This window comes from Suricata suricatta, chromosome 11, assembly GCF_006229205.1.
Source record: "Suricata suricatta isolate VVHF042 chromosome 11, meerkat_22Aug2017_6uvM2_HiC, whole genome shotgun sequence".
NCBI lineage: Eukaryota > Metazoa > Chordata > Mammalia > Carnivora > Herpestidae > Suricata > Suricata suricatta.
Genome location: NC_043710.1, coordinates 48,356,563 through 48,369,814, shown reverse-complemented (window position 1 = coordinate 48,369,814; position 13,252 = coordinate 48,356,563). Strand labels below are relative to the sequence as shown.

The 13,252-nt window shown below is 37.8% G+C and overlaps 1 protein-coding gene across 6 annotated transcripts in view; it reads right to left on the bottom strand.

The window, feature by feature from the left end:
* The window catches only part of STK33 (serine/threonine kinase 33), a 153,963-nt gene that overhangs the window by 27,720 nt on the left and 112,991 nt on the right, over positions 1-13,252 (bottom strand). For 5 of the 6 annotated variants that reach the window (XM_029956970.1, XM_029956968.1, XM_029956969.1 and 2 more), the window contains 2 exons: positions 10,176-10,288; positions 9,647-9,732 (listed from right to left, as the gene is read on the bottom strand). In XM_029956970.1, the coding sequence (XP_029812830.1) occupies positions 9,647-9,732; positions 10,176-10,288 (199 nt within the window). Of the gene's footprint in view, positions 1-8,645; positions 8,869-9,646; positions 9,733-10,175; positions 10,289-13,252 lie in introns of those variants that run through there. The other variant, XM_029956973.1, reaches the window with a different exon arrangement.

Below are 13,252 nucleotides of genomic sequence, written 5' to 3'. Positions count from 1 at the left end.
TGATATTTTCCCGATCACTAATGCAACTGAACATCTTATCACATGTTCATTAGCCAAATGTGGGTCCTCTGTCATGGAATGCCTGGTCCTGTATTTTGCCAATTTTCTACTAGGTTTTTCCTCCTCTCTGTGTTGATTTGTAAGAGTTACCTAAATTTCATGCTAGTAATCCTTTGTTGGTTCTTTGGGTTACAAAAGCCTTCTCCAAGTTTATACCCTATGAGCTTTTCCTACAGTATTATTTCATGAACAGAAAAGTTCTGAAGATTAATATATGTCAAGTTTATCCATGATTTCTTTATGTTAGTGCCTTTGTTATCTTGCTAGGAAAATCCTTTCCCATACCCTCCAAGGTCCAAAAAATTTTCACCTATTTTTTCTGCTAAAAGTCTCCAAGTTTTAGTTTTTAATATTTAAGTCTTTGATTCCTTTGGAGCTGATTTTTGTATATGATGTGAGATAAGAGCCCAGGTTCATTTTTTTCTCATGGGCAACCATGTATTCCAGCTCCATTTATCGAACAGTCTTTCCTTTTCCCACCAACCCGCCATATGGCCGCTGTCATAAAGGTCCCAGGTACCCAGTTCCACGTATACGTGAAAATATTTTTTATAATTCCTTTCATTTGAGTGACAATTTTGGTGGATACAAAATTCGAAGTTTAAAGTTATTTGCCTGTTTTTTTTAAATTTTTTAATGTTTTTATTTATTTTTGAGAGACAGAGAGAGACAGCACAAGCAGGGGAGGGTCAGAGAGAGAGGGAGACACAGAATCGGAAACAGGCTCCAGGCTCTGAGCTGGCTGTCAGCACAGAGCCCAATGTGGGGCTTGAACCCACGAACCATGAGATCGTGACCTGAGCCAAAGCTGGAAGCCTGACGCTTAACTGACTGAGCCACCCAGGCGCCCCTGTTTGCCTGTTTTTAAAAAGCTTATTTATTTCTTTTGAGAGAGACAGAGACAGCACAAGTGAAGGAGGGGCAGAAAGAGAGGGAGACAGAGACTCCCAAGCAGGCTTCACACTCCCAGCACAGAGCTCAACTTGGCATTTGAACTCATGAAATCATGAGATCAAGACCTGAGCTGAAATCAAGAGTCTGATGCTTAACCGACTGAGCCACTCAGGAGACCCAAAGTTGTCTTCTAACATATTTAGAGTATTTCTCTACTTATGCTTATATCCAGTGTTGCTCCCCAAAAGTAAGATATGACTGTGGTTCTTGCTCTTTTTTCATATGATTTTCTATTTCTCTCTGGACGTTTTTAGAGTTTTTTCTTTGTTTTTGATGTTCTTAAATTTCATTATGCCTCTTTTTATCACTTTTTCCTTATCTCTCCTATTTAGTATTCTACCATCTGTTGAAATCTGAAATCCTTTTTCTTTAATGCTGATTATTTTATCTCTATTATTTCTTTAGAGACTTTCTCTGCCTTTTTCATTTTTCTCTGTCAAATTCCTATTATATGAATTTGAGTACTTTTACTTTTACCTCCACATAACTTTCTCTCTCTCTCTCTCTCTCTCTCTTTTTCTTTATTTTTTTGTATTTTCAATTTGTGTATCTTCCTGATTCCCTCTGTAAAGTTCTATAATCTGATTATCTAGTTTTAAAATTCATTCCTCAGCTGCCCTCATTTCACTATTTATTATATAATTATATTCTATATTTCAACTATTATACTTAAGTGGTTCTACTTGGTTTTGTTTTATTATTTCATATGCTTGTTTCATATTAATAACATCTTCCCTTATCTCTTTTAGTATGCTCACTTTGTTGATTTTCAAATTTTGGGCTGCCTATTCTAAACTCTCCTGATGGTGTCTGAAACTCGACCTGTGATCTCACCTTCCCCAGGGAACACTGGTCCTTGGGAGGACAGGGTATTGTTCCAAGGCCAAATCCAGGTCCCCAGGCCAGGTGCTCAAGGAAGAGTAGGGGTAAGAACCCTCAGCACCAAGACCCTGCCCTCTCCAAGCCACTCCTCAGCCCAGGTCTTCATCCTTATCAATCTTCTCCCAGGAGAAATGACCTTATAAGGAGGTACTCCTAAAAGTATAACCCACCAGTCCTGGAGCTTGGAGTTCAATAGGCAAAAAGTCAATGCTGAAAACCAGTCACTTCCCACCCATTTTCCTTAGCTTCTCACTAAAAACAGGGATTTAGTGCTGCTTTGATTATATTGTTTAAGACCTCTGTGAGGGGACAGGAATCACTGTCCCAAGGCAAAGGAAGAGAAGCAAAAGGGGAGCTTGGGGTTTGTTTGGTTTTTGTCTCCCTATTTTAACTTCCTGTCTTCGTTCCTGGCTGTTGCCTCACCGACCATACACACCAGCTCAAAATGAACCCTTTATTTTCTCAAGGGTTTCTTATACTAGTCTCTGTAATCCTGGTATCATGACGTTTTTCTCTAAAGTTACTCTAGGTTCAATCTTCAGGGAAGACGCAGCGTTCTGTGCTAATTCAGCATCTTGGGAAGGAACAGAGCCGTCTGGAGGTGGCCTCTCCCTGGGTGCTTTTTGACAACTCAAACAGATTTAAAGAATCGAGTGACACTGCTATGTCAAAACTCCTTCTGGGACACCTGGGTGGCTCAGTCAGTTAAGTGTCTGACTTCAGCTCAGGTCATGATCTTGTGGTTCATGAGTTTAAGCCCCATGTTGGGCTCTGTACTGACAGCTCAGACCCTGGAGCCTGCTTCAGATCCCTCTCTGCCTGCATACGCTCTGTCTCTCAAAAATAAATAGACATTTTTAAAAAATTAAACAAAACTACTCCTTCCATTCCCATCTACTTATGTATGTAAGGCCCTTGGTGCTTGTATCTTTGAAAACTAAAACAGGGGCACTTGGGTGGCTCAGTTGGTTAAGTGTCCAGCTTTGGCTCAGGTCATAATCTCATGGTTCGTGGGTTTGAGCCCCACATCAGGCTCTGTGCTGACAGCTGGCTCAGAGCCTGGAGCCTGTCTTCAGATTCTGTGTCTCCCTCTCTCTCTGGCCCGCCCCTGCTCACACTGTCTCACTCTGTCTCTCAAAAAATAAATAAAAAACATTAAAAAAAAAAAACTAAAACAACCATACAATTGGTGCTGAATGCTCTCTCTTTCTAACAATAACTAATATCCAATCATGGATGAACAAACTATTTGGGGGGAAATGCCGCCTTATCCATCCACTAAAGAGATACATTTCCAAAGCAATTTTACTCGTGATGCTTAATAATTTTAATAAATTATAATTATGTTCTCTTGATCACTTATGTATTAATAAACATAATGATAAATCATTGTTAAATAATTTGAGTTTTCTAAATGTTTTATTATTTAATTTTGAGAGAGACTGACAGAGCAGGAGTGGGGGAGGAGCAGAAAGACACATAGAATCAGAAGCGGGCTCCAGGCTCTGAGCTGTCAGCACAGAGCCTGATGCAGGGCTCGATCCCGGGAACCGTGAGATCATGACCTGAGCCGAAGTCGACAGCTTAACCAACTGTTATAAAAGAGTTTGTTCATATGTTTTTATAAATGGATAAGATGAATGTCCTATACATGTAAAAAATATTAGTTTTATTTTTAATTATCAATATTTATAAAACATGGGAAATTATACCTTTTGAAATTAAACTTATGACAGTGCTGCTATGAACATTGGGGTACATGTGCTCCTATGTGTCAGCACTTTCATATCTCTTGGGTAAATCCCTAGCAGGGCTATTGCTGGGTCATAGGGGAGTTCTATGGATAGCTTTTTGAGGAACCTCCACACTGTTTTCCAGAGCGGCTGCACCGGTTTACATTCCCACCAACAGTGTAGGAGGGTGTCCGTCTCTCCACACCCTCACCAGCATCTCTAGTCTCTTGATTTGGAGCACTAGTGGGGAAGAGCACTGGGTGTTATATGGAAACCAATTTGACAATAAACTATTAAAAATATTAATATAAATAAGTAAATAAACATTAAAAAAGGAAAAAATAAAGAAAACATTTAAAAAAAGAAATTAAATTTATGATGAAAAATTTTTAAGCTTGGACTAAAAATATCTTCAGAGATTCAGAATTTTTCAATATTCTTTTTGGAATTACTCAAGCATAAAAGTCTGAATATGTGGTTCCAAAAAATGCCTCATTCTTTGTCCAATCTATGAACCAGCAATTCTTCCAGACTTTCTTTTTGCCTTACACCACTTTCCCTGTCACCTGAAAAAGTTTTGATTCCGTAAAGTTTTGATTACCTTACATCTGTACTTATGTGAAAAATTGTGCTGATTCTCTTCCTAATGTCTGACTTCCCCCCTCTCTGTTCCACTCTCTTTGCCTAAGTTCCGATCTTCATCATCTCACCCGTGTCCTATTTCAGTGCTCCAACTGCTGCTTGCCCCAAGCAAACCACACCACATGCACTGTTGCCAGAGTATTCTTCTTGAAGTTCTGTCTGTCTCGCCAGGAATCCATCTCCCAGCCCATTGACTGAAGGAGCTGATCTGTGAGGAATCTCAGATGCTTGGCTGCTTGTTCCCGCCCTGCTCCAGTGCCCATTCTGTTTCCATTCAGACTCTGATCCCAGTTCTATCTCCCGGTCAAGATCCCGCTTCTGCCTTTCAGCCAAGCTCCCTTGAGACCTTCAACTCAGATGTATTCCTGGGGCTTTTCCAGCTTCTTACTATCTCAGGCAGGACACTCCATTAGAATAGGCATTCTCCCCTCAGAGTCTAGCCCACAAACCTCATCCAAGTCCACCAAAACCACCCTAGAAGGGTCAGAGGAACAAAGGAGAAACTCACATAGGTTCAGTCTTCCATTAGCAACCCATTGTCAAATACGCTGAAAGTAAAGTCCTATCAAGAGGTAAGTCAAGGTCTAGTGCAAAACAGTTTGCACCTGCCTTTACAACTTAATTTCCCCCTACTTCCCTACATGTCTTCTACGGTCCTAGAAAAAACAGATTTACTACTATACTTCATATTCTCTGAACATAGTACCCATTTTTTTCTGTCTATATATCTTGTAAATTTTTTCCTATCTAGCATCTCCTTCCTTCTTACCATGACTACAACATTAATTTCTACTTTTACCTACTCTAAAGTAAAAGTCAGATTACATATTACCTTCATTTTAAGTAGTTTCCATAATCCCCTAAAGAAAATAATATCTCTCTTTGTAAAAATCTAGTACTACCACTTCATTATATAGTACCACAGTACCACATAGTACATTTTATCTTACCATATTATACATTATATATCACTATGTTACATAGTACATAGAGGATACATGTTATTATATACTACATATAATATATACCTTATATGTTATATGTGCATATATACACACATACACGGTATTATATATTCATTCACTGCCTGTATTTTTGTTTTAAATCCTCTATTCAGCTGTGGGCAACCTGTGGGCAGGGACTGTGCCAGCCTCATCCCTGTGTCCTCCACAGCACATAGTAGTATTCAATAAAAAGTTTTTAAATTATTAAGTAGTGTATATCAATCATTGCATAGTGATAAGTCCCCAAGGCTCCTGGTTCATGAGTTTCTTTGTAACATAATTTTCATAAAAATCTTCCTTAAATAGGGCCTCAACATATTCACATACATAAGATAATTCACAATTTAAGAATAACTAAATATAGTAAGATAAAGGTAAGAGTCTTGAGAAACTGGGATGAAAATACACAGTACAGAAAAAATGCCCAACAGCTCGGCACCAGAAAAGTTTCACTCTCTTAGGTAGAGTATATATGGTAAAATGCTAAAGGTCAAAAGCTGATGGCCAAAGCCTGGATAATAGCTTATAAATTAATTAACAAGCGTCTTGTTCACACACTAGAAAAAAACATTCTGAAATTAGACCCCACACTTTAGTGACACGTGTCCTTGCAAAGTGTGACCATAAAGCAAGAGCACATTGTACTTTGTGGTAAGTTACTTAAGGCGAGAGGTTTCATTTTATTTATCTTTGTACCTCTTTAGTGCCTGATGGGTTAAAATCCACAGATACTTGTTAAAACCAATAAATACATTTAAATGACTGCTGTCCCATTTTTTTAAAAGCTACCTTGCAAGACTGATGCCCTACAACAATAATTTCCTTCATTTCAAAGAGTATACATTGTTCTCTACTATCTATGACAGCAAGTTAAAACTTTTTAGCCTAGGATTCACGTCCTGTCACAATTTTCTTTCCTTTTCTAAAAGTTCATTTCCCACTTCTTTCCTTCAAGCATTTAATCTGCCAGTCAAATTGAACTTCCGGATTTACACTCGCTTGCCTCTATACTTCCGGTCATTTGGCAATTTCTTATGTCATTTATCATTTTCTTGCTTGTATTTTATCTTACACATAGCTTGCCTCCCTTCCCAGATTCTAAGTTCCTTATATCAGATTATGTATCCTTAATTATATTTTTATATATCTTTAATTATATTTTATTACCTAGATCAACAGGGTAGGCGCGCGCGCGCGCGCACACACACACACACACACACACACACACACACACTCAGCTGAAGGAATTACTGAATGTATAAATAATACCAACTGAGCTCAAATCTCGAAACTCTATTATGACAAGCCATTGAGGAAAATGTTTCCTTAAATTATAGCTGGGTTCTTAAATATAAGTAGGCATTAAAAATACCAGGAAAACTTGTTTAAAATACAAATTCTTGGTGTTAGTTATCAGAAAAGGGCTTGAAGAAATACCAAGAAGCAACTGTAATTACCTAGTAAGAAGGAATAAACTTCTGAACCACTGGTGAGAGTAAAGAGGACAGAAAGGAAGAAACAGACACAAGAGGATCCCAGGCACACGCCTGGCAGCGGGAGCCATCATCAAACTCTTCCTTTGTAGGAAAAGCATTTCTTGGCTGGTTTTCCTTACATCTAATCTTTGACGTTTGAAATCAGGATGACAACTGTATTTATTTTAAGTTCCATTCACTTAAATGTACATAGAGAAACTATGACTATTTTTCTCAGAATACTTTTCAGATATATACCACATTTCAAAATGCACAATACATAGGCTGAACCATAAAAACTTTTTATCCAATAAAGCCCTTTGAAAAAATGTCCCTACCTGTTAGATATTGCAAAAGATAAGCTCTGCTTATAAAGCAGTCAGGTACTGAGAGAAGTAACGTATTCTTTTTAGGTTATTTCAAACAGAGGATATGAATTACAGGAAGACTTCAAGCAGCTAAGAAGAAAAGAGTTTTTTGCCTTTCAGAAGTTTATGAAATGCCTATATTCCAAACTTCATACACTGAACTCCTTAGGGTAGTCCGATATAGTACACGCTATCTGTCACTCCTCTACCCATTTGGCAAACTCTACACAGAGACAAATGTTACAGCGGCTCAAAAATGGAGACTTCTGGAAAAATGACCAAAGCCAGAAATAAAGTTGTACTAATTAGAAAACAAATAATTAAACGGCCAAATCCGAATGTTGTGTGATGCTGAAAAGAGACAGATTTCTAAGGCGCACCATCTGTTTTACAGTTTTTGATTTTGCTGTACGACGAATCTACTCAGAACAGTTTTGCCATGATCTAGCTGCTAGCTCATTTGCACAATTACTTCAGGCCAGAAAAACTTATTGCACAGAAGCATTTCAGAGATCAACACATTCGTAGAAGAGGGCAGATAGAAATCAGCTTTCAGTGAAGACTGGTTTTTAAGCCCTTGAAGGAAAAAAAAACATTATTCAAAAAATGATTAGAAATTGCCAAAGGAAAATGAGAGAATTGAAAGGAACAGTGATATCATTATAAATTTCTGATACATATCTAAACGGACCTGGGCCTTCGGGGTCACCACCCATCTCTCTGTTGGTGGTCTAACGGAAACTCAGCTCACCTTGACCTCTCAGCAGCATTCACCTGGGAGCCGAGCTCTCACTTTCTCCATCTCCTCACTTAACTGCTCTGGCACCACCCGCCCGATTTTCTCCTCTTCTCACCTGCTGTCCCTCCTCAGCCCCCACTGCTGGTTGCTCTTCTTCTGAATGTTGTAGTGTCAAATGGCAGGGTGCTGGGGCCTCTTCTTTCTATCGGTATCTTCTTACTAATTTATCTCTTCAGCCCGATGACTTTACATGGCATCTATACCCCATGATTCCCAAATTTCTATCTCCAGCTCAGACTTCCCCAGTTCCAGACTCACAGAGCCAATGATCTAGTTAACGTTCCACCTGGACGCCACATAAGCGTCTCAAACTTTGCACATCTGATATGGAACTCTTGAGTCACCACCCACCCTGCAGGGGAAAAAAAACCCCTGGAATTCATCCTTGATTCCTCCCTTAACCTCATTCCTCATCTAATCCACCACCAAGCCCTGTCAATTAAACCTAAAAAGCGTATCACATTATTTCTCTCCAACTCTGTTGCTACCACCCTGTTCAAGCCACCATCACCGCGAGACAATACCACTGCAAGGCAAGCAGATCATGTATCTCCAGTGCCTGGCACAGTGTCTAGCAGATAATAGATGTACAATAATTTTTTCATAGAAGAATACTGCTCAGCAGTATTTCCTATGTGTATTTAGAGAGCTCCAATCTCCGTTCTTAAAACATTTTCTGAAATACCTATAGGTTCATTCATGAATAGAATCATTCACTCATTCAACAATTATTTACTAAGCAGTGTATTAGCTGGTCTTAGGCTCAACAACATATTTTACAGTGTCTTAAAGATGGCAGAAGTTTGTTTCCTACTCTTATGAAAAAGTCTGGAGGCGGGCAGCCAAAGGCTGGCACGGCGACTCTGTGAGCGAAGCGCCCTGGTTCCTGGCATCTCACTGCTCTGCCATCTTCAGTTTATGGATCCCACTGTATGGTCTCATATCACTAGTCTAAAAAGAAGATGCGGATGAGGAATGCCATAGTCTTCCCATTTAAAGACATTTCCCAACAATTGCTCCTACCTCCCCCATCATGATAACTCACAAAAACTGGGGATAACTAGCAAAGAAGACCAGATAGCAATGTTTCCTGCTACAAGTGAGGATCCTCATTACCAGAGAATGAAAAGAGAATAAATATTGAGAAGTAAATAGCAGTTTCTTCCAAGGTCCCTGTTATGACCCGGTAATGTTCTCGGTAGAGAAATACAAAGCTTGGCAAGATATAGGGTCTATGCTGAAGGCAGTTAGTCTAATGGGGGAAAGCAATATGCAAATGAATAATTGCTCAAAATTTCAGGCCAGGTAACAGCCACTGTTAGGAATTCTTGGTTTTTCTAAGTCCCCAAAGATTACTTCTGTCCAAAGAGTGGAAAGAGAAGGGGACAGTTCCCGTGCTTTACGTCCCTAAACTATACAGACTGCGTCAATATTCCAGCGTTCGTAATGGGCATTTCTCAGCTCTCGTCCATAGGGCTTGATACGGCATGCAGCAAAGCAGAGTTCATTTAAACCTCCGTAAACATATATAAACAACTGTGGTGATAGTTTTAACGATAGGAAAATGTCCATTTGAGAAATGTGTTAAGGCTCAATCATTTCTTTTAGCTTGTCAAAAGATGAAACTAGTTGACTATTTTAAAGACTATATATAAACTACAAGACCAGATTTTTAAAAAAGCAGTAATAGCATGTCAAAAAGAAAAAAAGACGAAATACTATCACTTACTGTTAACCACTGGTTGTCTAGTAGTTCCTTAGCTGTGATTCTGTGAGCAGGGTCTACTTTCATAAGTTGTTGCAAAACACGTTTAGCTGCAAATAAGGGAAAATCCTGAAAATCTTATCTTAGCTACAATTAATACCATATATTTTCCAGTTTATTTAAGATTAGGTCTATATGATCTGAAGGGATGATTCCCATTTTAAAATAAATATCATCATTATAAATGATTAATAAATAAATGTTTCAGGCCTACAGTGAGGTTTGAAGGCCCGGATTAGTTGGTTTATGGTCTACAGTAAAAATGAGCTAGATGATTGGCAATTTCCTCTTCAACTTTTACTATGTATTTTCTGTTTTTGTTGGGAGTTTTGACAACAATCACAGTGAAGAGATCACTATTTCTACGAGTAAATGGTGCTTATTTCTACAAGTAAATGTAATGATTAAACAGATTTCAAGGATTTGAATTGCTGGCCAAGTTTCTTATATTACATATATTTCCTTTAATAAATAATAACAAATCTATACTTACCGCTATCACTTATGGAATCCCAGACTGGATCTTCAAAATGTAGTTCTCCCTTTCTTATTAGCTCAAACAGCTTCTCTTCTGACGTTGCCAAAAAGGGTGGTTCGCCACATAATCTAAAGTAAAGGCAATCATTTTGATTAGAGTTTTTAAAAATAATCAAAATGAGGCTATTGAAAATTAAGTTTCCATAGGACATGGAAGTAGTGGTGCTTCAATAAAGGATAGTTAGAGGTGCCTATCTCTCTAGGTGTACAAACAGAAGAACAGGGGTTTTGCAAGATCAATGCCAGGCCCTTATAGACAATGAAATGTCCAGATTAGCAAACGGCTCAAAGGTGTTCTGGGAGGGGAGAACTAAGCTTAAATAGGGTCCAAATACAGGAAGGTGTGAAATTTTAGGGGCACAAATAATAGTGGAGACACACTTCAGTGTGAGCGAGAATAATGTAATGCTTTAAAGGACATAATTCAAACTGTTTGAGGAAAATATACTGAGTTATCAGAGTCCAATGAAAGTTGTACCTATGGTAAAATATTACACAAATGTTAGTAAATATAAGCCAAAAATAACCGGGGGGGGGGGTATAGGCTCTGAGTCAAAGCCAAAAATACATTAAAATGGCCACAACTCTTCAAAACTGATATACGAAGGGAAGACAACCTAGATGAGGAAAGCCAGATGATGATGATCTGACCCTTCAGTCTGGAATGAAAGCTGAGTGTACATAATGAGAAATATCAGTAAAACCATTGGCAGCATATATGAAGTCATCACGGGCTTGTTGCGCTTTCTGTAATACAGGGACTAGGCGCCTTCAGAATCTTTTCAAAGGAAGTATTATACTGTATTTAACAAGAGCATGGCAAGCCTATGCTTCAGTTAGTAATCCAGACCCAAACTACAAGAACTTGTGTAAAAGCTGAGTTCAATCTTCCCTGTACACTCTCAACAAATGTTGGCCATCATCTTTACCGTCAATCTCAACCTCTGAATGCAACCTTATAGACAACAACCAGATTTTGCCAATGACAACCAGACAGAAGCGGGACCTGGACTGATCACAGAGGAAATACTGTATGCCTGTTCTTCAACTCTCAGGATTATATTTTTCCACTTTATTACTGAAAGAATAAAATGGCAGAATTCCAGTATACTCTCCAAAGGCTAGTCTATTAGGTCCATAAGTATAATGATCTCTAAGTTTCCCAGCAATTAGATTTTGACTTTGATTTTTAAAGTTATATTTTGATGTTCTTTTAAAATCTTTGCCATGAACATTTTTTGAATAAATCTAAATTTGATACATAGTTCACATGATGAAGAGGAAGAGAATGATTTCCTAGGGAAAAAAGTTGCTTTCATCCTTGTAGTTTCTCAACCTAGGCTGGAGCACAAAGCTTTTCATTTATATAGCTTCTTGTTAAGAGACATTTATCAAATTGTTCTACAATCTCTTATTTTAATACTTTGTATTTCTCCAGCTCATTCTGACCCTCCTCTCTCTGATCTTATTTGCCTCACTATTGTTTAGTTTCAAAATGCAATAAAAAAATCCAGATAAATGGTCTTACAGGCAATTACTATCTATTATAACAAGAACAGCAGAGCCAGAGTCCAGCTCATTGAGTCTGTTAACAACCAGTGATATGCACATTCACCAATTTCTTAGCTGCCCTTGCATTGCCCGACTAGCATGCCACTATAGCTTAAGGGCTACATTTTTTAAAAATCTCACTTTTTTTCTATCCTTTGCAATTTTACTTACACAAAATGTATCTAATGGTTGGTCAATCAGCAGCATATGAAATTTTATGACAGCAATTTTCTGCACATCCAGAAAAGGGAATCCAAGACATGAAAAATGCCTTTTGAAGCCTTTCTATTATTTTCTGTTGCCTTCATAGGAATCACAGCAGCAGAGGATAGTACCCATGAAGAGTGTTTATGTTAATTTCACCTTGAGGAAGTACGTTATCATTGTCCAATTAAGCAGAAATGAATCAGGGGTAACTGATAAACAAGAAAATAACCCCCTTGGAGAAGGTAATATGTTTGTGCCCTTGGTGAAAGAAATTATCTATGAGAACACCGGGCTCAGGCAAATTAATGAATAGGCACTGATTAGCTAAGTAAGAGTCTACTGTAAAGAAAAAAATATGTCATTATAATGATATGCAGTCATGCTCTGAAGCAGAAAAATTAAAATCATATCTTTAAGGAGGAGAAAAAATTTAAGATATGTAATACACTATCACTTTCTTTAACAACAAATTCAAACTAAGAAGGCAGCAAATACCACATGAATTGTGTAATAATAGATTACATATATTATGTTTGACTTGCCTGGAAATTTTTACAAGTATAAAACACTTATTTAAAATAGTTATATTTTTAATTAAAAACTAAGGCTCAGAATTTTTATGGTATTGTAATCAGCACAAAACAATGATCAAAAACTTTGTGAATACATTTATACTTTATGCAATCTGAGCAGTGATGTATGTTGACCATCTGAGTTACAGCTACAATCACATCTTCCAATTTCTACTGCCTGTGCATTCCCTTTCACAGAACCGTGAAAATGTAACTACTGCGATGTCAATATTTAGAAATGATCTGGAAGAGGTAGTGCACAGTGAAATCTTCAATATGACCATAAAACTAATGGTGCATCAGCATAAAAATGTTCATACTCACCAAGAGGCAGAACAATGGGCACTAACTTTTCAGAACATCTCTTAGACAACTCGCTTTAATTCAATTTAGCGAACATATATTGAGCACTGACTACATGCCTACCATTGTACCATATACTAGGGATGCAAAGATGAATAATATAAGATCTCTTCCTTCATGGAATTTAGAACAAGGAAAACAAAAACAGAAAACAGAAACATACTCCGATAATTATATTACAATGGTATAATCTAGTTTTAAAAAATGCTGTAAGAACACAGGAAAGTGACCAACTCTATCAACTTTACAAATGTGCAAACTCCCCTGATAAGATATTATTTTCTTTCAATGTTATTGTTTGCATGTATTTTTGCATGTTGCCTTAACTCCTCTGAGGAGT